This window comes from Phyllostomus hastatus, unplaced genomic scaffold, assembly GCF_019186645.2.
Source record: "Phyllostomus hastatus isolate PE091 unplaced genomic scaffold, TTU_PhHast_1.1 phas_contig_17, whole genome shotgun sequence".
Lineage (NCBI taxonomy): Eukaryota > Metazoa > Chordata > Mammalia > Chiroptera > Phyllostomidae > Phyllostomus > Phyllostomus hastatus.
Window position 1 is genome coordinate 5,245,501 of NW_025333664.1, and position 25,512 is coordinate 5,271,012.

At 51.4% G+C, this 25,512-nt stretch overlaps 1 protein-coding gene and 1 long non-coding RNA gene across 3 annotated transcripts; one reads left to right on the forward strand and one right to left on the reverse strand.

Moving 5' to 3' along the window:
* Positions 1-3,562: 3,562 nt before the first annotated feature.
* On the reverse strand, positions 3,563-7,933 carry LOC123815105. Its single transcript, XR_006785014.1, has 3 exons — positions 7,594-7,933; positions 5,445-5,993; positions 3,563-5,082 (listed from the first exon to the last, which is right to left on the reverse strand). It is a non-coding gene; the product is annotated as an uncharacterized LOC123815105 (long non-coding RNA).
* A 758-nt stretch (positions 7,934-8,691) lies between these two features.
* On the forward strand, positions 8,692-23,679 carry LOC123815183 (1,25-dihydroxyvitamin D(3) 24-hydroxylase, mitochondrial). Of its 2 annotated transcripts, XM_045833396.1 has the most exons (12): positions 8,692-8,949; positions 9,159-9,349; positions 10,468-10,561; positions 12,401-12,497; positions 14,874-14,965; positions 15,592-15,703; positions 17,095-17,240; positions 19,557-19,723; positions 20,791-20,869; positions 21,352-21,549; positions 21,661-21,781; positions 23,438-23,679. In XM_045833396.1, the coding sequence occupies exons 1-11, from the start codon at positions 8,692-8,694 to the stop codon at positions 21,769-21,771; spliced, it is 1,545 nt and encodes a 514-aa protein (XP_045689352.1). In that variant the 3' UTR covers positions 21,772-21,781; positions 23,438-23,679. The 2 variants fall into 2 exon arrangements, with proteins under 2 accessions (XP_045689352.1, XP_045689351.1); XM_045833395.1 differs by having other exon boundaries at positions 21,352-21,781.
* Positions 23,680-25,512: the final 1,833 nt, after the last annotated feature.

Consider the following 25,512-nt stretch of genomic DNA (forward strand, 5'->3'; position numbering starts at 1 on the left):
TCACCAGCCAAGCCTCTGCTGAATGCTGGGCAGATTCCCTGATGGATGAGGATAGCCAGGGTCAGTGTCTGCTGCTTGCAACCGGAAGGTTCTTAAATTGCTACGCAATCCGAAAGTTCCATCTCCCCCAGGCCTGGGGGTGGGGGCGGGGGGCACAGCAAAGGGAACAGTGAGGCCATCGTGACCCTCGCTGTGTCCCTCCCCTTTGCTCTCTGCTGCGCTGCATCCAGGTTCTTTAGGTCTGAAAACCTCCTTCCTCTGCTGCTTCAGTGCATGTGAGTGCGGGGCTGGGGAGAAGATGGTCTCCCCCAGCTTCTGACTAGGAGGCAGGGTCGCACTGCTGAGCGGGCTCTTCCCCAAGTCCCAAACCCACGCTTTGGAGTAAGAATCACTGGGTCACCTTCGGCCCCCCGACGAATCTGCGGCCAGAGTCCATGGTCACGTGGTGCCACCGTGACTGCCGAAGGCCCAGGTGTGTGGGGTAAGGAATCAAAGCCAATCCCAGACCTTGTGCCGAGGGACCTCCTCCAAGGGCGGGGCCAACACCCCCAGAGAAGTCTGCTTCATTCAAAATGCCACTGTCACCGTTAGAATGACTTCCCCCCCACCCCAGGGCCTTCCTGCTCTGCGAAATGGAACCCCAGATAACTGCTCTGCCCTCTCACAGCTGCCTCAGGTTCCTCCCACTCCCCTCTTGGTCTTTTAACACCGTAATCAACGCGTACTGACTCCCCTTCTGCTGTTCAAGAGCTTCCGGAAGGGACAGGGTCCCCTTGAAGCATCTCTGCTGCCTTTGATGTCGGTGTTTTATTTTTTTTTTGAGCTTTTATTTATTTATTTTTAGAGAGGGGAGGGAGGGAGAAAGAGAGAGAGAGAGAGAAACATCCATGTGCGGTTGCTGGGGGCCGTGGCCTGCAACCCAGGCATGTGCCCTGACTGGGATTCGAACCTGCGACGCTTTGGTTCGCAGCCCGCGCTCAGTCCACTGAGCTACGCCAGCCAGGGCTTGATGTTGGTGTTTGAATACTCACTCACCTCTTTGTCTTTCAGCACAGGTTTCCCCTTGAGCCGTGGTTCCGGCCAGCTCTGCGTGGGCACCGGTGACGGCTGCCTGGTGTGTGCACGCACCTCTCCGTGTTTCCCGAGATGGGTCCTCAGCAGAGACCAGAACGCTCATCAGGACACAAAACAGCAGGGGGCAGTCACCTCGGAAGCTGGACTTGGTCCTCTGTGCCTTCATTTCATGTGTCCCCGTTCCTTTGACCTGATCTGGGGCTGGGGGGGTGGGGGGGGGGGGGAGAATTGGTCTATTTACATCTCCTGGGCCATGGACATGAAAGGGGCAGAGGAACATAAGAGAATATTATTGTTGGGGCTAAAAGGGAGATTTACTTGACACGAACACAAGCAGTTCTCAAAGATCTGAATTTCACATCCCAGTAAATATGCACTAATATAGTATCATCGGAGAGTGGCCAACTTGTTTTGCTAAGGAAAGATATGCAACCAGAGACTAAGTCAAAAATCAACAACATTAAAGACTTTACCAAAAGAAAAGAAAAGAAAAGAAAGAAAAGGAAAGGAAAGGAAAGGAAGGAAAGAAAGAGAAGAGAAGAGAAGAGAAGAGAAGAGAAGAGAAGAGAAAAGAAGAAAAGAGCAGCATAGGAATAAAAACTAATCCTTCCCAACTAGGTAGCGCTGATGAACTTGAGCCAGCCTCTTAGAACCCGGGCCATTGAGGCGGCGCCAGACATCCAGCGACCCTCTCCGGCAAACCTGCACTTGGGATCCACTCCAGGACACAGTCTGTCTTCCCAGAGTGTGACGTTTACACGGGGGCCAAAGATAACCCCACTTCATTAGAATTCTTCTTCTCTGCAACCTGCAGATGTGAGGGCCTCCTCCCCCATCTGAGTGTGGGGTCCTCCTGGCCCGGAAGTCCTGGCCAGGAGCAAAGCTCAGCCCTCTGCAAAGGACTCACACAACCCCCCCCCGCCCTACCCCGTGAGCTTGGTGATGTTCTCCTTTCCACCCATGGGGGAGCCAAGACCAAGAGAGGTAACACCCCTGACCCCCAGCCGTAGGAGCCGACAGATTCTGGAGCTGCAATTTGGACCCAAGAACGTCAGAGGCCCAAGTCCACTCTCCAAACCATTACTTTTCTCCATTCAAATTCAAACAAGGATGTTGGCAACCAAGAGACACACACATGTGCACGTTAGAGAAAAGTTCCTTTATGAAATGACTCGTCGTATTTTCGACTCCAGACCTGAGACTTCAGCCAAGGTTAGCGGCCCTGTTTCCTGAGTCACGGCCGCCGTCGTGTTGAAGAACAAAGTGTCTGAGTCACTTGGACTTCACGTTCAAAAACACATAGGGGACGTCCTTTGTGACTGAATGGTTTTGAAATCAGGTCACAAGCTGGGGCATGAGGATAACGTATTTCCTTCTGTTGGCGAGATGAACCCATTGTGTTTGTGTAAGTAAAAGTGAACGCACTGACTGCCTGGGAAGATCGTTCCGATGATGAAAACATTCTGGACTCGTTGGTCACAAGTCTTCGGAACAGGGCAGGGCTGTTTATCTCAAGGATAAGAACGCTGTCCCTCCCTCTGCGTGTCTTCAGGTGCTTTGCGATGCACTTAATGCCCCTATTCACAGGCAGCCTTGGCCTTGTGCAGTGCAGGGAGAGTTCTCCACTGAGTTCAATAGCAGAGGCTTTTCTGCCCCTGAAAATACCCCTGACCTTCTATACATGCCTCAAGTTCCCTCACCAAAGACTAAAATCCTCTTCTAGAGTTTCCTTCTTTTAGAATTGTTCCCTTGGCCCGTTTCATGGGTAGTGACACACTTCTGGATACCCATTCCCATTCATTCCTCCTGGGGCTTGCTCTCGGGGACTCTGGAGGTACTTTCCAGCAGCGCGCTGGGTGCCAGCCCCTAGCACAGGGCGTGCGTGGAGGCTCCTATTTCAGCTCTGGCCAACCACATCAGAGCTCAACAATGCTTCCTGCAAGTCAGCAGTCTTCATGTGATATGTCAGGGCAGGCTCTTGACTTACGGGAGCAAGACACTGTGTTCTTCGGGTCCAATCTAATTAGCAATAGTAATTCTGTCACGGAATTTCCCCAGTTTCACCCCAATGAATTGGCCAAGTTGTATCGTGCAAGAAAGCACAGAATGGGTATCCATGTGATTGTGTCATTTTGAACATTAATCATGAAACATATAGGGTACCAAAGGGATTTTTCCAAATGAAAAGGATTTTTTTATTAGCCAGGTTAACAATTCTATGTCTTCCATAATTGTTATTAATAATAATAAGAGCTAATGCTTACTGAGTATTTACCATGGAGCAAATGCTGTTCAAAATATTCACTCATTTAATGCATTTTTTCCCTTTTGCATATGAAGTTACTCTGTTACTTTAAAGAAAGCACATCTTCCCCTTATAAATCTCCACTTTCCCAGACATAGTGAAGAAGGAAAAAGTGAAATAAAATGTTCCTTTATATATGAAGTTTGCAATTAAACACGTCTTTTCCCAGGAACTGTGTTTTGCTAGAACCATAGAATCGATCAAACTGAACTGGTACATCTAGGATAAGTAAGGCATTTAATTTCCATCATTTTGCAATATATTACTTGACAAACACTTATTCAGCACCTCAGCTGATCCAGGTATAGTTATAGATACAAGAATAAGAGCAGAGAACAAGGGAGATGGTCTTCCCACCCTCGGGGTGGCTGCCATCCTGACGTAAGCTGGAATCCAAGTTCCAAGATTTTCATAACTAAGACATTATAATAATATACAGGAGTGGCCATTATTATTCCTGGGTGAGCTGACTTGGTCAGAGAGGAAATAGGTAGCAGAGTAGACTCTCACTCAGATCTGATGTAAAAATCTGTATGAAAACGGGTTTCTTCCTACAAAATGAAAACCACTGACCTCAGAGTATCACCACGTGGGGAGAGACAGTGAAACGCCCAGCACGCTGTAGCTCCTCAGTGAACTGAAACCCACAGTGACGGTAACATGACTCATGAACCTGAGTGTGCATGCTGTAGTTGCCGTCTCCTTCGAGGCGGAGCACCTCTCAACAATGAACTTTTGAAAAAGCTCCTCGCATGCCACTGCATTTTGGAGGATGTAAATAAAATACATTTTTTCCAGAATACAACTTTAACTTTTTAATACTGACATGACTGAATTCCACTGAGAAATCTTCAAGCAAGCACGGAAGCCAAACAGCTGTTTGCAAAGATGATGGTTAAGTGTGTCTCAACTGATATTTTAAGTATTTATCTTCACCTTTCTGACACAGGTATAGTAACTCCCAATCTTATAAACAGGGAAACTAGGCTCAGAGAGGTTAACTAACTTGCCCACAGCCACACAGCTTGTGAGTGGTGAAACCATGGCTTCAGCTCAAGTTATTGAAACCAAAACTGTTATTTTTGTGGTGTAGAGTTGCTTCCAATATGACACACGAGTAAAACACTCCAGGATCTATGACAACTCCTTCCTCAAAAAAAAACAGAGAATGCATTGAGACCGATCTTCCTCTCTTGACTTGGGAATGAGGAAATAATCAATAAGCCATTGGCTATTATTTGCTTTATTGGGTGCTGGCCAAGGTAAACAGCGCTGTGTCACATGGTCTGAGAAAGACAAAAGTAAGAGACCATGTCCGGAATTTCAAAGAGGTTTCTCTCTAATTAGTCAGAGAACCCAGCACTCGGGCCATAGAAAGGATGACCTTAATTCTGGGACGGCCCGATTCCTGTAGTTCTTAATAACATGAATGGTAACATTTTAGAGCCTTTGCTACATGCCAGGGACTTTCACTGCTTCATCATCTCAGCAGAACCCTGCTGGGTGGGGACTGCCACCATCGCCCCTGGGAAGAGAGGAGGCTGGGTCTGTGGGTGGCCGAGCTGCAGGGACCTGGCTGGCACTCCGCTGCTAATCTTCCTTTGGCTTCATCCAGCCATGGTTTCCTGAGTCCGACCTGCAGCGTTGAGTTGAACACCCAGCGTAATCGTGGAGACGTCTGAGTTGCCAGTCTCGGACACAGCCTGCCAAAACCAAGGCATGCGATGGAGGGACGCCGTGAAGCCACATGTGTGGAACACGTCCCCGGATGTGTGTGACTCCCGCGGCAGCCCCATGAAATGGGCTACTGTTATCACTCCGACCTCCGTGCATTACCGGGAGGCCGGCCCCAACCCTGCCCACTGGACACACGTGGAACGCGAGTCTCTAAGTTTCCACCGTCGGAAAGCAGCAGGTCTAGGACTCCCACCCGAGTCTAGCCAAAGCTTCGGCACACAAAACCACATCACTAGTCGAGATATGTGAAACGGTTTTGTGTTGTGCAGCCATTGCCCTTCTAAGGACTCCTCCTCCCCACCCTCACCACGCATGTCCACGAACACACCCTTTGTCGTCCGTGGTCAGTTGGTGTGACTGCTGGGGTATAATTATCCTTTCAGTCCTCGGCAAGGTTTCCCGGAACCGAACAGAAGGCCCGAGCCTGTCTGTGGGCACTTCGGAGACACTTGGGGATCCCTCATTAGCCTTTCCGGGCAGCAGCCCTGTGGGGCTGACTCACGGAGACGGAGATGGAGTAATGAGCGAGGGAGCCGGCCGGGCGGGCGAGGAAGAGTGAGCCCTGCGCCTGCGCTCTGAGTCCCCGTTTTGAGCTTAGCTGCACCTCTTCAAGGACGTGTGTGCGATGGTGTCAGTGGAGTTTCAAAGAACCAGTCTGCTTTCCTCTGCCGTCCAGTGTAAAAAAGTAGGCGGTACTTTCTCTCCTGGACCTGAGAAACCAGTTTCCCTGCAGTAGGAACTTTCTTGCTGGCTCTTAAGGGACAAATGTTTGCCTGCCCTTCCCCGTGTCTGCTTGGTGTTTGTAAAGCAACCAAGCACTCAGCCCATGTGAAAACCCAGCAAGTCTGGAAAGATTTTCCTTTCTTCCCGAGCACGCCTGCACAGAGAGGAAGAAAAGAAAGAACAATGAGTGGAGGGAGGGCGGTAACTCATATCTGGCATAAGAATGGGAGCTATGATTTATTGAGCATTTGCTATGTGCCGGAAGCAAGCCCCTGGTGGTTAGCCAAATGGATCTTCTGTTTGGGACTATTCTTCTTATTTTATTTTTTTTTAATTTTGTATAAAGGATGTGAAAGTTTTTTTAAGATTTTATTTGTTTATTTTTAGAGAGGGAAGGGAGGGAGAAAGAGAGAAAGAAACATCAGTGTGCAGTTGCTGGGGGTCATGGCCTGCAACCTAGGCATGTACCCTGACTGGGAATCGAACCTGCGACACTTTGGTTCGAAGCCCATGCTCAATCCACTGAGCTACGCCAGCCAGGGCTATTTTATTTTATTTTTAACCACCATTAGCACATAAGACAATATTTTCATCACAGAGGCCCACACATACCCCCCCCCCTTGGAGATATTCCCACTTAAGGAATATTTCCAGTGTTCTGAGATACTTGTGGTTTAAGAAAAGGGGACATAATCTAGCACGATGTATATGGATGAGAATGTTAAGGTTAGAATTAGAAAATCTAGGCCTGACTCTCTCACGAGCCAGTAGTAAGGCCTGCGACATTGGGCAAATTCTTTGACTCTCTTAAGCCTCACTTTGATTTACTCATTTATGTTTTTTGTCGTTGGGCTGAACTAAATGGGAAAATTTCGGTAAAATGTCTAGTTCACTCAGTGGTTTGTCATAAGCCCTAGAAAGCTCTGGTTTGTATACTGTGTAACATGGTGTACAAGACACGCTGTATAGCACATATACAGGGTGGACAAAAGTAGGTTTGCAGTGGTCCGTATGGAAGATAATAGAACAATTAACAAATGCTACAAGAATAAACTCTGTTTCATGTACTTACAACAGTAAATCTACTTTTGCCTACCCTGTGGCATATCATCTTTAGTGCATGCTACATCATACGTACTAAATAGTGTGTATATGTAACAGGTACCTACGTAAGTAGATAGAGTACATTTTATGTAAGCCGAATCCACACATAACCCCTAGAGCTATTCTTTTTATGAACGGTCATTAACCTCTCAGGACAAATCTGAAAAGGCAGTGTGCAAGCTCAAGTTGGGCTGCAAAAGATTTTCAAGTTAACAAACTGAAAGCTGACCGTGAACTTGCCAGGTTAAGCTCCGCCAACGCTAGGGGGCAAAAGACGGAGCCGAGAGCTTGCACCGCAGCGAGAGCGAACAGCTAACAGCGCGGAGCGACCCGGCTCCTCCCTGGCCGGCGTAGCGCCCGCGTTGGGCTAGAAGGAAAGCCTAGGAGCCACTTCCACTTTATCACCAAGTATCTCCAGCTCTCTTCCTGAGTCAGTCAATGAAGTTCTGCTCTTGCCAACCACGGTGACTCGAGAAAAAGCGGGTGCGCTCGCGCGCGCGCGCCCGCGCCTGCCCAGGATGGACTTTGCAGGGGCGGGTGGGGATGGTGGGAGGTTGCGGGTGCTTACCCTTTGTACAAGGTACACCAAAAAAAAAAGGAGGAGGCTGGAGGAAAGGGGGTAGGCCAGGCTTTCACAGCGCGTTTCCCACCTGGCTAAAGAGGTAGCGGCTAGGTGGAGAGCTGGCTACGGACTGCGTTGTTGGCGCTTTACTTGTCTTGCTTCATGAAATCTTCCTCACAACCAAAGTGGAACAGCCAGGGAGGGAACTCCTGCAAACTCAGCTGGCTCTCCGCGCCCAAGGCGCGAAGGTGAAATCCCGTCTTTAGAAGATGCTGAGCCTCAGCCCCTCCCAGCCTCCGGTGGCGCGCAAAGCCGACCTCCCTCCGGGAAGAGTTCCGTCCAGGCTGGCGGAAACCTGCTCCCGGGAGGCGCGCGGGCTCTCCGGCCCCGGCAGGCGCCGGCAGACTTCCCCGGTCCGCACTCGGAGACCTTGCCCGCCCAGCAGCGCGATTGTGCAAGCGCGGCTCTGCACGCCACGGGAGGGCCGGGAGGCGTGTTCGGCGCACACTCGGTGAACTCGAGGCGCAGCGCCCCTCCCCGGGGGTTATCTCCGGGGTGGAGTCCGCCCGCGCTCCCTCCCGGAGAGCAGCGCACCGGTCACCCGAGGTGCGGGCGCCCTCGCTCACCTCGCTGACTCCATCCTATTTCCATCCCCTCGCCCCCGCCCCACCCCGGGTCCCGCGTCCTTCCCGGACGGGCAAGCCAGGACCCACTCCGCCCCACTCAAAGAGTGCTCATTGGCCACCCAGGGACTGCCCTGTCTCCATAAATACTTGGTCCCCGGGCATGGATCATGGAGAGGGCCAGGAGGACATCGCGGCGCGCGCGGCATCTCTTCCACCCTCCTTGACATCTCCACTTCGAGGGTCCGCGCCTGCAGTCAGACTCGCGGGTCCACATCCCTCCCCTTCGTCTTCCAAGAGGCCCCCGCCCGCCCTTCTCCAGCCCCTGTGGCCGGCGGTCGGCGGGCACCCGCGCCCTGAGGCCGCCTCCCAGTGCATCGTAGAGCATCCTCGCGGAGGTCATTTCTGTCCCTCTGTCGCCTTCTTCATCACACCTGCCGGTCCTCTTTGCGTCTCTTTCCCAGAATCGTCACGCCACACATAGCCGGCGCCCCTTCAGCAACCTTGCTAAAGGTCCTTCACGGTCCGCGCGCGTTCTTCCGCGCGGGATCCCCCAGGCAGCTATGAGCTCTCCCATCAGCAAGATCCGCTCCCTGGTTGCCTTCTTACAGCAGCTGCGCAGCACCGGGCAGCTCCCCAGACCCGTGACACCGACGGTGTGCGCGCCCCCTCGGCCGCCGGAGGTGCCCGTCTGCCCGCTGACGGAACGTGGCGAGGTGCGGAACGCCGCAGCGCTGCCGGGCCCCACCAGCTGGCCACTGCTGGGCAGCCTGCTGGAGATCCTCTGGAAAGGGGGGCTGAAGAAACAGCACGACACGCTGGTAAATGCCTCATGGCGCCCCAATTCCGTCTCCCTTCCGTGCCCTGCGCTCCAAATTCTCCCTCAGGCGCGCATCCCGGGCGTACGGTGCGCTCGGGTTACCTCCGCTGCGGCGGTCCCCGGGTGGAAGGAGGCAGGAGGAGGGACAAGCGCTCTGGGGGGCTGCAAGGGATGCGCGCTGACTTTGCGCTGTGCCCCTCCCCGCTGCAGGCGGAGTACCACAAAAAGTATGGCGAGATTTTCCGCATGAAGTTGGGTTCCTTCGACTCGGTGCACCTGGGCTCGCCGGGCCTGCTGGAAGCGCTGTACCGCACGGAGAGCGCGTACCCCAAGCGGCTGGAGATCAAACCCTGGAAGGCCTATCGCGACTATCGCCAGGAGGGCTACGGCCTGCTCATCCTGTGAGTCCGGGCGGCAGGACGGGGTCGGGCTGCTGCACTTCGGGCGCTTGGAAACTGGGAAGAGATTCCCCGGGGCGGACCCCTCCTAGGCCGGGGACACGAAAGCCCCTATCTGATGCAATCGCGTGCTCTCGCAGACACCTGAGTGGGTTGAGGGACAGCTGTACTGTGAACCCACTTAACACCTGCCTTCTCTCTGGCATCTGGTGGGGTCCTACCTTTCCATCAAAGACACCAAAAAGCGTTACACTGATTGTGGTGGGGTGGGGTTCTGAAGTTAGCGCCCCAGGCAAACGTGTTACATAGAAACAAAAGTATCCCTTACACTTCTCTGTAACCCCTCTCAGAAGCTCAACGCCAGAAATCAACGTCCTTTGCTTTTGACAGGGACCTTTCTTTCTGGAAGGGAGTGGAAGGTTACGGACCTAGGTGAACTTGAAAGCTAGGATGAGGAGGGGTGTCCATAGTGAAATGCTGTACTGTGATGTGCTTCCTGTGCTTTTTAACTAGCACTCCGCCCCATTTTAATGCCTAATAGTTATGCATTTAGGATACAATTACTGGAATTAAAAAATACAGTAACATGGGGTGTATCGCACCCTTTGTGTTCGGCTGTCGGGCAAGTGCAAGAGGGCACCTGACGGGAATGGGCTTTTCCCAACCCCTGTGAATCTCTGCCCATGTGTTACTATTTGGAGGCAATGGCAACCTTCTAAGTGTGAGGTGTTTTGTGAACATGACTTTCAGTGGGCTGAAAGAAGACAAGATATGTCCTCTAGCATATCTGGGCTTCTGGGGGAGGGGGGAGTCTTCGGGTGCCTGCTCTCACCGCTGGGAATGGAGGCATCCGGTCTCCCCGCTCGAACCCAGCAAGGTCACCTCAACAGCCCTGAACCCCCATTATCTGGCCGTCGCCTTCCTTTGGCTGGGCAGGAAGGTGCTTTCTCGGTCTGTCTTCAAACCAGGCCCCCAGCATTCCAGTGCTTATCATTTCTGGCTATGTCTTGGCCCTGTTCTCTGTGTCCGTTCATGATACGGTTCACGCAAGCTGGAGGGCTGGATGGGGATCTCTGCACGTTTTCAGCTGGCTCTGAATAGATGTCTGCTTCCCTTCCCAGGGAAGGAAAAGACTGGCAGAGGGTCCGGAGTGCCTTTCAAAAGAAACTCATGAAACCGGTGGAAATTATGAAGATGGACGGCAAAATCAACGAGGTGGGCGGGCTGGGTCCGGGGCTCTCCTGGTCCTCTTGAGGAGGGCGGGAGGTCGGGGGAATGCCAGGCCACAGCTCCAGAGAGCAGAGGGTACAGTGGGCACTTTGGGTGATTCCGGGTCTTCACTTTCTCCTCATTCCCCTCCACACCATCGCCCCTCCCCCAAAGCCCTTATCCCGCCCTCCCTCACTGTCTCTTCAAGATATCACATTGAGGGAGCAGTCACAAGCGCAGACCTTGGTATTCCACAGTCTTGGATTTGAACATCAGCCTTCCGTCCTGGGGAACCTGACTATACCGTTTAATTTCCCTAAGCCTCGGTTTCCCAGTCTGTAAAATGGGGTAACAATCCTCACTCCACAGGTCTGCTGTGATGGTTGGATGAGATGACACTTATGAATGAACTTCTTTGGTTGTGACATTCGAGCTGGGTTTTGTAGGATGCATAGGAGTCCACCAGCCACAGGAGGTGGCGAAAGGCATCCAGGCGGAGGCAGTAGCCTGCTGGAAACACGGAGATGCTATGTCACGGCGTGTTTAGAGAAAGCACGTTCAGAATGGGGCTTTTCTGAAATGACGCTGGGCAGGAGGCAGGTCTTGACAATGTCTTTGTGTAGTGCTAAGGTATTTAGACACATCCTCCGGCTAGCAGGCCAGAGAGCAGGGGATTTAAGCATGTAGTAATCTCTTTTGACTCCTGTTCACTCTGGGTGTTTATTTTGAATTGAGCTGGGACCCACATAAGATGGTATAGGTAACAGATTACAAACTCAGAAGCTTGCAGGGCCCAGGCAATTAATAGAAACATAGATGGCAGGCCCGATAGGGGCTTCAAGCAATGAGAGCACATGCCCTTTCTAGGTGACAGCTGCCCCAATTCCAGCAAATGACTGCCCCGCGAGAATGCAGATGTAGTGTCCACAGATCTTGTAATTATTTATTATTATTATTAAGTAGAGGGAAATCTATATGTTCATGTGAACTCTCTGAATTTTTGATGGTAACCAGTTCACAATATTCCTGAATGCACCACATGCGCAGACTAAGCCTCCCTGCTCACGTGGCTGGGCTCTGTGGTCCCACGGGCTTGGTTCCAGGCCCAGTGTGGCCACTTCTCAGCTCTGCGTCAAGGGCCGGGGCCTGAGCCTCTCTCTGCGCCTCAGCTTCCTCATCTGTTACCTAGGAAACGGGAGAAATGACAGCACTTTCTCCCTCACAAAGCTGTCATGAAGATCAGCTAAGAAAATACACTTGGCCCAGTGCTTGGTAGTAGAGAACCCTCATTCAAGGAGAGGCATGTGTCATCTGAAACCCTGATTTTGGGGACAACGTGTCCAAGGTCACGGAGCTATTCAGTGGGGGAACCGCGTCCAGCATTTGCCGATTTCCTGGCTCCAAGTTCAACAGGCTTAACACAATACCAGCCGGTAAAGAGATGTTTGCTTGCCCAGCTGTGGAAGCGGCAAACCTCAGGGTGGTTACAGCACCAACGCCCCTGAGATGCCGTGCCCGCGAGGACACTCGACTGAGTTCTCCTCTGTGGTCTGTTCCCCCTTCCGATGAGAAGAGCTGTTTTCCTTCCTTTAAATTTAGATCACAGGCTGAAACTGAAGCCTCGGGGTGGCTGCCGGAAAAGCTGAGGAAATCACGCAGGACAAGGTAGTTAGGGTGTCAGGTGAGCTCCAAGGAACATACATAATTAGCGCTGCTTCCGAAGGAATAACCTTATGGCCGGTGAATAGATCCCAGGTAGCAAAACCTGAAGTCAGCTCACTGAGCTCTAAGTTCTTGTCGTTCCTCAAAGGCTAAACAGTGTCTCCGTGGCTTCTCTCTTTGAAGGTCTTGGCCGATTTCACGGGTAGAATGGATGAGCTGTGCGACGCGCGAGGCCACATCGAAGACCTTTACGGCGAACTGAACAAGTGGTCGTTTGAAAGTGAGTTGTCTTTCCAGTCTGCTTCATTTGATGTTGCAGGTGCTGTTGAGGCTCTGCATGGCTCTGCGGACAACTTGAGAACTCCCCTGTAATCATACACTGTTCTGACCAGGAAAGGCCTTTGCAGCTGTTCCAGCGCTCTCAGGCACTGAAGTTATGCTTTGCACTCCCAGTAGTTTGCGTAGTCATTCAACAAACACACAGTGACCACCTGCTATGTGTTGGGCACCATGCTCGGGACAGAGCAGTGAGCAAAACAGGCAACAACCCTGCTCCCATGGAGCTGGGGTTCCAGTAGGGGTGACTATTGACAAGTAAACACACTGATTTTAGAGAGAGAGGAAGCAGGGAGAGAGACAGTGAAACATTGACGTGAGAGAGAAACATCAGTTGGTTGTCTCGCATACTCACCCTGACCAGGGATTGACCTGCAACCCAGGTATGTGCCCTGACCGGGGATCAAACCTGCAACTTTTTGGTGTATGGGGCAATGCTCCACCCAACTGAGCCACCCAGCCAGGACCACATTTTAATATATACTCTGCCAAGGGGTCAGGAGCTCAAGAAAGAACATAGGTGCCCAGAGGAGGCAACTCTGCTTTGGTACAGAGACACCTGAGGTGAGACCTAAGAAAGGTGAGGTGCGAGCCACAAGGGGCCTGTGGGCAGGTTGTTCCAGAGAGCGGAGGCCGGAAGAGCGAATGCCCTGGGGTAGAAGGTGGGCGCACCTTTGAGAAACTCCAGGGATGCCTGGGGGGGGGGGGGAGGCGAGCTGGGGAAGATCAGGCCTACAGGTTCCACAGGAACTTTTAGTTTGAGTTACATGGAGAGCCACGGAGACTTGGACACAGAAGCAGGGGTGATCAGAGTTTCTCCAAGGGTCGCCCCGGGAGTAAGAAGCACATCACTGCTCGCTGGGGCTGCAGGCGGGGGAGCAAGGCCACTTTAACAGACAAAGCTGGTCCAAGGCTGTGGGCACATCCCAGACGGGCGCCTCCGCCGAGCTCGGCCTGCGGGCGCTTCCCGGAGGCGGCGCCCTCCCAGCTAGGGCCGGGTGGGTGAGCAGGAGTTCGCCAGGCGCAAGTGAGCGAAGGAGGAACGGCCCAGGCGGAGGAGCAGAGATGATGGCGAAGGCACAGGGAGGCGTTTGGAGTGACTGGCGCGTATCCTGCGGGGGAGGGCGAGGGCAGAGGATGGGAGGAAGGCGGCAGGCGGCCCTGTAAATCCATATAAACCAGGACGGGAGCTGGACTTTGAACCTGGGAGGACCCGGGAGGGACAGGAAGTGCTTTTGGCAGGCGGGTGGCGTGGTCTGCTGGCTGCAGGGGTCACTCTGGCTGCTGATGCGAGGGGCTGGACACGGCGCCCCAAGACAGTAGCCTCTGTCCGGACGTCTCTCCTGCATCAGATCGGCCTCACGTTAAGGTTACACACCAGCCACCTTGGCCCATGAGAAAGCTCCATGCGAACAAGAGACACACGGAAGGTGTCAAGGGGCGAAGAGGGGCGAGGGGAAGGAATGATTATAAAGTAGAAGGGACGCATTTGCTTTGGAAGTTGTCCACTGCAAATACCCAAATTAAGGAGCACCAAATGCATGTCTTTGTAAGTCAAAGGAAATCCGACCAGGGCGGTTTAAAAACTATTGTCTAGCGTTACGGGAAGTCTCGAGGAGGGCCGCCTGCGGAGGGTGCTAGTGACGTCACCGGGGACCCAAGTTCTCGCTCTGTTCTCGCGCGTCCAGCCTTAGCTGGCCGGCGTGTTGCAGAAGGGGTGCTGCCCCTCCTGGCCTCACCTCTGCCGTGTGGGCAAAAACAAGAAGAAAAGAGGGTACAGGTCCCACTCTACCTAGGAAGCAAAAATAAGATGTCCTCTTGGGCTCACCAGCCAGACAGACCTGGGTCACGTGGCTGCTCTGGAGGCTCCAGGAAGGCGGGGCAAGTCAGGGAACAGGCTGGCCTCAGGAGTCTTAGATGAATCCTATTAACTACCTGAAACACTGACACCCTAAATAAAATCGGGGTTCTCTTAGGGGAGAAAGGAAGCAGAATGAGTGTTGGGTAGGTCAGTCCCCAATGTCTGCCACGCCCAATATCAATGATAAACTCTGACTAAAGCAACACCGGCAGGAGAGATTCACTCCCGTATGGACAGGGCCACATTTGCCCAGTGGCCTTTCTGTCCAGGAGGCTCCGCAGGGGACGGGTGCTTGGACCCGGAGATCATTTCTAGAAAGAGTGATCAGACTCTCAGATACTTCACGCCTCTGTTCTTCGAAAAGACCTCACGTCTAGGAGAGATGGAATCGACTCTTTAGTGGCCAGCTAACCGTCGTGTCCAGATTATGCTAACGGTGTTGATTATTTTAATTAACAGGCATCTGCCTTGTGCTCTATGACAAGAGATTCGGGCTCCTTCGGAAGGACGCGGGGGAGGAAGCTCTGGAATTCATCAAGGCCATCAAAACAGTAAGCATCCCCTGGGGGAGAGAGCAGTTGTCCTGACTGGGTGCCCGTGCTTTGCAGGTTTCCCCAAGAGAGGCGTGCACACGGATAGTTTTGTTACTATAGTCAAGCGTTCATTTTAATGTGTGCTATCTGTGTTTGCACATGGGTGCGCACAAAAATGCAGCTATAATAAAGCAGCACATTAAATCATCATTTGGGCAGAGTTAGGGTAGGAAGTTCAGTCGAAGGTCTGTCGATTAAATTATGGTTGTCACAAGCCTGACGGTTTTCAGACTTTACATTTTTTATTCATGTGTGGATCTAGTAGATGCTGTGGAACCGGCAAAGGAGTGGCTGACGTTTGGAAATTCAAGTGAATTTTGATAAAATTGATCATTTTCCTTTTTTCTTCCTTTTTAAGAAGTAGGTTATAAGAGCAATTTTTTAAAATTAAACCTGACTGAAAAATCATCCCAAAGATGATTCTGTGTATGTTCCTGGGGGTGGGGGGCGGGGTGAGTAGGGCTTCCAGGCCCAGTGTGGAGGGGCCCAAGGCACCCTGCTCAGAACCCCCCGCTCCGTCCGGTGCAGAGGAGGCGCCGTCCTGGAGAGGAACGGGCGTGAAGAGGCACTTGTGTCCCTCACAGATGATGAGCACGTTTGGGAGGATGATGGTCACCCCGGTGGAGCTGCACAGGAGCCTCAACACCAAGGTCTGGCAGGCGCACACGCGGGCCTGGGACACCATTTTCACGTCAGGTAACGGGGCCGCACACCCAGGCCCGCTGTCCCCGAGCTGCTGCCCAGAGGCCGAAGGGGTCTTCTTGGCCGGGCCACCCCCATCCTCAGAGGGAGGCGCTCCTCCTGATTCCCTTGGGCTTTGCGGGCAAGAGTCATCCCAGTGTCGGCAGATGCTAAGAAAAAGGCAGGGGGCGGCATTGCGTTCTCTCGGGGAACCAGGAGGCATTAAAAGCAAGAGCTGTGGAGTCAGAGGTACCCGGGTTCAATCCCCGCGCCTGCCATGGGTGTGGCAGGTTGGCCAAATGTGCTCTCTCCTTTTCATCCTCAGTTGTCTTACCTCTCAAATGGGCCAACAACAACAACAATAATAGCGCCTACCTCAGTGTAACAGTTTTTAGGCCTAGTATAGCCTGGCATATGACAGTATCTCAAGGCATCAGAGCTATTTTTGGCACATTGTGGAGGGAGCATTTGATGCTAGGTATTTTTCTGTGATAAAATAATATACTACCTACGTTTCAGCATACACACTTACTTTACTCCCACCAAAAAACCCATGTCAGACCCTTCTCTGAGCCCCGAGTAACAGAACTGAGGCACGAGGAAGTTAAGCAACCTTCTCAACAACATTCCAGGCTGGGGGACGGCAAAGCCAAGGTTGGAAGCCGAGCGGAAGGGCTCCTGGAGCTCAGACTCCAACGGCGGTCCCACGCATTGTCGTCATGGGTATTGCCACCATCCCCACTACTGTTATTCAGGTGGTGGCTCGCATCATGATTGAATGAAGGAAGGGAGACATAAGCCTGGAATGGACTTTATCAGAAAATTATCAGAAATATCAGATATCAGAAAATTTTACTATTATTGTGAACATTCGCAGGCACTGCACACACGTGCGTGTGTGTGTACCAAGATTTGGGAGCCACCCCTGTCTCAGTGTGCGTGCCTGCATTAGTGACCATAGCGGCTAGACACCTGGCTGTGGGTCCAAGTTCGGATTCCGAGAGTAGCCCCAAATCCCACCTCTGTCTCATCGTGACCCCCTCCAAGCCCTATGCCCTTAGTAGTGAGGATGTGACCTGCGGGTCAGCAGCACCAGCATGACCTGGGAGCTGGTTAGAAATGCAGACTTCCAGGCCCACCCCAGACCCTCGATTCAGAATCTGCATTGTCAGAAGACACCCAGGTGACCAGTGTGCATGCTGACATTGGAGGAGCCCCGCCCCGGGGGGGAGGGGGCATCCATCCATCCTTGACGACCCAACGAGGCAGCGTGGTCCCCTCTAACAATGTCCACGTCCCAGGAAAGCCCCGTCTGTGCTCTGAGGACTTCATCTCAGGTTCCCTTTCATCCTTTGCCTCCTCCTGACGTCCAGCTGACTTCCTCTCCCTTTTCTCTTCCCCGACAGTCAAATCCTGTGTCGACCAGCAGTTAGGGAAGCACTCAGAGCAGCCCGGCAGGGACTTCCTCTGTGACGTTTACCACCGCAACCGGCTGTCGAAGAAGGAGCTGTACGCCACAGTCACGGAGCTCCAGCTGGCCGCCGTGGAGACGGTGAGGGTGCTCCTGCTTCCCGACGGGGACGTGACCAGCCCGGCGTGGCATCGTTTCACGGTGCATTGTAACAAACCCTGCCGCTCACTCACTCCACGGGGACGAGCGGAGCTCTAGCTCAGCAAAGATAAAAAGTCCCGCGCCGGGTGGCCGTGGGAGACCCCATGGTGTGCGGCCTTCGTGCTCACACGTGATAGGAGGAAAATCCCCCTAGTGACTCCTGCCCTAGCGACGCCACTCCAGAGCAGGGTCTCAGTGCTGCGACAGAGGAAAACGGCTACGCGAGTTCGGGCGTGGCAGACATTCCCAGCACACAATCGACGCTCTGGATTTTTAAAAACTGGACGTATACTTTAGGTGGCCGTGCGTGGTACCTTACCTACCTGGGGCTGTTCATGTATGATAAAAATATTGACATACTCTCTGCAGAATTAGCAAAGGGGGTCAGAGTTGAGACGGGAGAAGCAGGATGGGCCATGTTCACCGGGAGGCTTAGGAAGCCCTTTGGCTTTTACTACACCCGCGACGGAGAGCTCGTGGAGTGTTTTAAGGAAGGGGGCAGCTGGGTCAAGTGCAAACAGCGGGCTCCGGCTGGCGGGCGGAGCGTGGGTGTAGTGAGCGGACAGAGCATGCGAGCCGGAGGTCAAGCCAGGGCGCTCGCTGCCCATGAGGATTTGCAGGCCACTCAGCCCCGGCCGTGACCCTGGCCGGCAGGCCGCCTGTCTTACTGGGCTTCGGTGAAAGCTACAGCCCTCTGCCTTTTGGAGACTCTGTTTGGTCCTTGTGGTAACGGACCCGCTGATAGCCTGAAATCTGTTTCTTTTTTCGTCCTGGCTATTCTGAAAGTCCCATTGGGAAAAATCAGAGAAATGTGAACGTCTATCTAGTTTGGCAGCTCCGCCCTCGTCCTGCTCCGTAAATTGGACTCTTGTGCTGATGCCGTCCGCAGTTCATTGGCAGCGGAGGCTGCCAGTCCTCTGCTATGAGGAAGGCCGCCTTGGGGACATCCTCTTCCAAAAACAGTAAATGCCACTGGCTCCCAACCGCCTTGCACTTTGCTCACTTATGTGACTGGCACATGGCACTTGGCTCGAGTGTCTTCCTGTCCACAGGGACAGGACACCGTGACCATTTTTAGGAGACTATTTGGTTTAAATTAGCCTAAAAAAAGAAAGGGCCTAAAAATCAAATGCTTTCTGACGACCCGTGGTGAATATTATGAAGCTCAAAGCCACACTTGGCTGCTCCCACCGATATTTTTTTCTCTTCTCGTTGCCTTTGGAAAGGAAACAGAGAATGCCACTTAACAGGCCAGAGCCTTTGTCGGAAACTGGGCTGGTACCTTGAAATTCTCGGCTCGATGCTCGAATCTCTTATTCTGGTGTCGGCAGCCTCTTTGCGTGTGGCTAAAGGCCTGAGTCTAGATAACGCCTTTATAGTTTTGTGGTAACTTCTTAGGGTGTGGCAGGGGGGAAAAAAAACCCTCTTCTTTTAAATTCCAGAAATACAGTTTCTGGTGAGTTTGCACTGCAAAAAAAAAGTGTAAATGTCTTACAGCCGCACTCCTAGGATCTGCATTCTTCTCTCCCCACTCAATTTTTATATTAAATAATTCTCAAATTAAACTCTTTTTTTGGAAATAATTATAGATGCACATGCGGCACTACAAAAAAAAAGATGGGGTGGGGCCCCTTGTGGCCTCCCCCCAGTGTCCCTCAGTGGGACCAGCCTGCATAGCAATAAACATCGTCACAACCTGGCGCTGACCTCTGTCCCGTCCACCCTCCTTGCCTGCACTCCACCAGCTTGCCACGCGCTCCTCTGTGTTCAAACCATTTTTGTGGCACACTATATTTTAAGTCGAATGGGGCAAATTATCTACAGGGTTCTATTTTGATTCCCTCAATAAATAAACTCCCCTTCACCGACATGTTTTAAAAAGTACATTTGAGCCCTGGCTGGCGTAGCTCAGTGGATTGAGCGCGGGCTGTGAACCAAAGTGTTGCAGGTTCGATTCCCAGTCAGGGCACATGCCTGGGTTGCAGGCCATGGCCCCCAGCAACCGCACATTGATGTCTCTCTCTCCCTCTCTCTCTCCCGCCCTTCCCTCTCTAAAAATAAATAAATAAAATCTTTTTTAAAAAAAAGGACTTTTGACTGCGCATCCGTGGCAATCCCTTCAGGCAAACAGGGATGTGGGAAAAAGCACCGGTAATTTTTTTCCCCCCTGCGGAGCAAGGCCATAGGGTTCAGCACAGACTGGCTTTGAGGCAGTTTCTTTGCAGAAACTCAAGGTTGTGTCGCTTGGTTTTTCAGACGGCAAACAGCTTAATGTGGATTCTCTACAATTTATCCCGCCACCCCCACGTGCAACAGAAGCTTCTTCAGGAGATCCAGAGTGTGCTGCCTGCGAGGCAGAGGCCGCGGGCAGGGGACTTGAGGAAGATGCCGTATTTAAAGGCCTGTCTGAAAGAATCCATGAGGTAGGAACACGCGTCCGGGGCCCGTATGAATGCACGAGAAAGCTGTCCTCTTAAACACACAGCGAGGGGTCCCTCCCCCAGAGACAGCCGCCGTGCCTGGTTCTTAACATTTAGCAAACTGGGAAAAAAAAAAAAGAAAGAAAGAAAAACAAAAACAAAAAGAACCTCAGGACCATATTCCATTTCTGTCAAAACTCATTTCCTAAATCATTTGGTTGAATTCTCTCACACCTTGGGAAGTGAGTGTCATCCCCTTTGAATCAGCAATAACACTAATAATGAATGCTGTGAGCACCAATGAGGATTCTGGGCGGGACTGAAGAACCTGACGGGAAGCCCAGCCAGGGGACCCTGTTATCATGTGATAAGACCTAGAGACATCTTTATCTTTGAGCCTCCGGTATCCGATGTTCTTTGAAAATTCTTTTTACACCCTTTCTGGAAAACAGAACTCGTACTATTTAGGATTAAAAGGAAATACCTTTAACTTCCTGGAAGACAGATAAGAGGAAAGTAGAACAAATGTCAAGATTCAGGGTGAAGCCCTGGTCGCTGTGGCTCAGTGGGTTGGGCGTTGGCCCGCAAACTGAAAGGTTGCCGGTTCGGTTCCCAGTCAGGTCACATACCTAGGTTTCACGTTCAGCCCCCAGTTGGGGAGCCGTATGTGAGAGGCAACTGGTCGGTGTTTCTCTCCCCCTCTTTCTCCTTCCCTCCTTCTCTCTCTAAAAATAAAAAAATTAAATGTAAAAATAAGATTCATGGCAAAGTGTGAAAAACATACACGTTTCGAGTCTAGAACTAAACGGGAGAGCCAGTATGAGCAACTACTAAGCAGGCTCGTACTGGCAGGTCTTGTCACCCCAATAAAATAAGGAGTAAAAACGAGAGATGTAAATATGGGGAAGACAGAGACGCAACTTCCTTATGACGAACTGTGGTGAGGTTTCCCTTCTGAGTTATGAACTTACGCAACAATTGTGCACTTTACCGGAATCCGAGTTCCCATCGACACTTGAGCTAGAACTCGGTCCGTGCCTGCCTTTACGTCTTCGGCTTTGATTTTTCAGGCTTACCCCGAGTGTGCCGTTTACAACCAGGACCCTTGACACGGCAACGGTTCTGGGGGAATATGCTTTACCCAAAGGAGTAAGTCGAATTTGTACCTTTTGGACCTTACAGAGCTTTGAAAGACACATGTTCCAAATAGGCACCCGATTCCCCCTAAACACGTTTAGAGGGAAAACATTCATTTCGCAAATACGTAGATGCTAACATGTAGCGGACAGGTTGCATCATGCCGTGCTAGGGATGAGGGCCACAGAGACAGACCTGGATTCAGGTGTAAACTCGAGTGAGTTATGCAACTTCGGTGAGCCTCGCCTTTCTGTAAAATGGGGGTAATGACAACATCTACCACTTGGGGTTCTTGTGGGAATGTGATGCAAAAATTTAAAGTTCTTTACCTGTTTTGTACCTGGCACATTTCAAGCCGTCCACAGCTTTGGGCAGTCGTCATTATGATACATTGGTGGGTGACTTTTACATTGGCAGGGTGACCGCTTTTGTCAGGTTCGCTCTCCGACATCCTCTGCTTCCTTTAAACGCCACGCGTCTCTGTGTGTTTTCAGACAGTGTTGATGCTAAACACCCAGGTGCTGGGGTCCAATGAGGAAAATTTTGAGGATTCGAGTCAGTTTCGACCCGAACGATGGCTTCAAGAGAAAAAGAAGATCCACCCTTTCGCGCACCTTCCGTTCGGCGTCGGGAAGAGGATGTGCATTGGGCGCCGGTTAGCTGAGCTCCAGCTGCACTTGGCTCTGTGCTGGGTAAGACGCCGGCTGGCCTTCCGCGCTTGCTTCCGCGCTTCCGTCCGGTGCTTTTCCACGAGGCAGCGGAAGGGGGCTAAGTGTGCCTTTTTGTGTGCACGCGTGTTCCAGATTGTCCGCAAATACGACATCGTGGCCACGGACCAGGAGCCGGTGGAGGTGCTGCACTTGGGCATCCTGGTGCCCAGCCGGGAGCTCCCCATTGCTTTCCGCCAGCGATGAGCGGCCTCGGGTGAGCACCCGGGATGCTGGGCGGGACAAAGGCTGGGCCAGCCCAGAAGTCAGCCAGAGCTGGGTTCGGGTCCAGGCTCGCCACTGATTCTCCCGGGGACCTTGGGTAGTGACTCCACTGTTCTGCCTCCTTTTTTCTTTTTTTTTCTACTTGCAAAATGGGGAACAAAGTAGCATCTATCCAGAAAGTTGATATGAACATTGAATACTCAGCCCAGAGCCTGGCATCAACCACAAGTGCTCTCAGTACATGCCAGCTGCTGCTCCAGTTTCTGCTTGTAAATACCACGGGTGGACACACTTTCTGTAAAGGGCCGGTTGGCGAGTATTTTAGGGTTCTCAGGCTATTCCGTCTCTCTCACAGCCATTCAACTCTGCCTTGCAGCTTGAAGCAGCCTCAGGCAACTCGTCAATAAGTAGGTGTGACTGTCATACGGGTTTTCTGTTGCTGCTGTGACACATCACTAGAACTTGTGTCAGGTGACCCAAGCATGTCCGGTTACAGTGCTGTAGGTCAGAGATCCGACACGGCGCTCTCACCAGGTGTCGGCGGGGCTGCGTTTCTTTCTGGAAGCTCGCGGGGACACTCTCCCCGCTTGCTAATTTGGGTTGGCGGCAGAATTTAGTTGCCTCTGGTTGTAGGACTGACGCCCCGCATTCCCTTGCTGTGAGCTGAGAGCTGTTCCCTGGAGTCGCCTGCGTTTCTGGGTTCACGCCTCTTGGTCCATCTCCGTCCCCATCACCACCCAGGGCTGAGCCCCCGCTGCAGGTTTCACGCCTCTCCTCCTCCTCCTCAGGTCCTGTCTCTCCGACAGGCTGTTGTTCAGGGTAATCTGCCCACCTCAAGGTCCATAACCTTGACACACCTGCACAGTTCCCTTTGCCACGTAAAGTGACGTAGTCACAGGTTCCGGGAATCAGGGCGTGGACGTTCTCTGAGGACCATTATTCCGGCTTCCACGGCTGCATTTCAATAAAGATTTATTTATAAAAACAGGTGGAAGGCCCTATCTGGACCCAGGGCGTTGCTTTACGGACCCCTGGCCTGTAAGTGTGTGTACCCACCAGCCTGTATGAAATAAACTGAAACACTTTCCCTGCCCTCACTACTGAAGTGGTAAAAATTTAGCCCGAGAAGTCTCCGATGTCATCTTCTGTGGAGATACGACATTTCCAACATAGGGCTTTATAGAGAGTTCCATGTCAGTGTTCAAAGTCAATGTCAATCATTCTGTGTTTTTCAACAGAATCTCCTAACAGTTGCCTAGAATCAGTTGCCACTTGCTAACTGCGAGTCGAGGGGCATGTGCTGAGAAGTGGTTACTTGAGGCAACAGGCAGTTGCAGACGAACTTTCTGAATGAGGTTTAAGCAAATCCCTCCCCCAGGGCCTGGCCCCACGAGGCAATTTGTTAAGCGCTGTGCATCCCAACCAGCACTGAAACAAGGGGAATGACGGGGGACCACTAGCTGAATTTTAAAACTCCCCGCCTTTGGCAAGGCCGTGGGAACATCCATGGTGGCAAGCCCTACCTTTGGCAAGAGCCCGGGGCAGGTTTTGGCTTTAGTATTTGTTTGTTTGTTTGTTTGTTTAGCTGATAATTCTTCATTTAATCACACTTCTTGGATATATAATTGGAATATACTTTCTTTCCCAGATTTTTTTTCTTTTACCAATGCCTGGAGCAGAGAGCTGAGCTCTCCTGCCGGCAAGGTGCTTGTGGCTTCTGCGAGGCCCCGAAGCAAATTCCCGTCACCGGGGCACGGAGCAACCCACCAAGGGCGTTCGGGCACCGCATTTCTCTCCTCCCTTTCGCACCAGCGTTCCAGGAGCTGCACCATCAATGGGCGACGGCTCTTAAGACGGTGACTGACTCAGGGAAGCAGATGAAGGGTTGTCTTCCAGGTCAAGTGCTGGCTTCCACTTGGCCAGGGTCAGCACCATCCGGACTGCCACGGACTTGCCCGTGACCGTGTCCCCTCCTGCATTTTCCAGGACGTGGTCGGGCCCTTGGCGGTCAGGCACAAGTCACTACACGTTTCTGTCTCTGCCCGGCCAAATTCTCCACTGGAATCTCGACTGCTGCGGTGTTGGTTTACAGAATCACAATAAAAAACCTACGATAGCCACATTGTCGGGGGCTCGGGGTAATATGGACAATCCAGGAACCGTAACTGCTTCGTGTCATATTTGGAAAAATGTTTTGCTTAATCACGTAAGCCAAGCTACACGCTCCTGGGCCGCTGCACTTTGGAACAGGAGCGTCGCTGGGGAATCAGAGAATGCCTCTATTAGAAGCGGGTTAATGAAGTCAAAACCTCCTACGTAAGAAGACCTTCACAATTTACTGTGGCGTCATTTGGTTAAAGGGTCCTGCCATTCTTTCCTTAGTTTGTGTATTTCCTCTACGGCATGAAGGAGTTGGATCAGTAGTTTGAAACTGTATGTGTATGCGTGTATTCTAATAGTGCTTTGTTTAAGTCACATTTAAAAACACATGGTATTTCCTTTAGGATCTGTGGTTTGAGGCAACGTGATAATGTTCAGCCAGAGCTTAGAAGTGTTTGGTGACTTCCCATGGCTTAGTCCCCCACCACCAGAACGGGACAGCAGCAGAGTGGGTGCACATTACAGATTAGTTACACCGGGGGAGGCAGAGGTAAATTTAGAGTTGCTCAAATCAATAATTAATAAAATAATCCAAGGATAGATGCTGTGTTTCACGTACAACTGTAAACCTACTTTTGCCCACCCTGGTGTAATCAGTCTTACTTGATTTGAACTTTTGGGGCAAGTATGATTTTATAAATGGGAAATGCATAGAGATGTATGCAATACTTATAAAACTTTTTTACAAAATTGTGTTTACATATGGTTTCTTTACAAATATTTTTACTACTACTTTTTAAAAAAGCATATTGTGCATTTCTGTAATTTGATAAAGATTTCCCTGTTCAGGTTATATTTTTAGAATATTTCAGGAGTATACATTTATATCTTTGTATTTGAATATATATGTACAGTTTGCTAAAATGGGTATATGCTTCCTCCTTGCCCTGAAATTATTTTTAGAATTATAAATTCATGTGTTTTCAGATTTCATCTGTGTATCTTTTTTGAATTCTCTGAAAGTAAGAATAAAGATTTTAAAACTTGATAGATGTTTCCTCTTCATTGCACTTGTTACAACAAAATTTTAAAATTTAAATTTTGTCTTACTAGAAAAATTCTCATGTGGCCACTTCCCAAGCTCCATATCACAAAACCTACCTTTATGAAAATCTGGACTTCAGCAGCAGTTATACAGAAACCTGATCATTTGAATAGAAAATAAGTTTCTTTCTTTCTCCTCCCCCTTGCTTAAATACAGGCTCAGGCATAAATAATGCCCCATTTTTATTGCAAAAATCTGTATCACAAAATCGTAAGCATGTGATTCGGTGACATAACAACATCACACTCAAGCACACCATATGACAGTGTAAGTGAAACGTTTGGATCAACACTGTAACTTATTCCACACACATTATCACCCTACCAACCGCGCTGGAGCAGGCGTCACTTCTGCCGGCCCCTGCACCTGGACCACAGCAGCCACCCCCAGCCGATCTCCATCTCGCCTCCCTCCAGTCTGATCCTCATACACTTGCCCCGTGGGTCTGTTCAAGACCTGATCCTGCCTGGTTCCTGCTTCTGTGCTTCCCGCGGCTCCTCAGAAAGCCAATGCCTTCA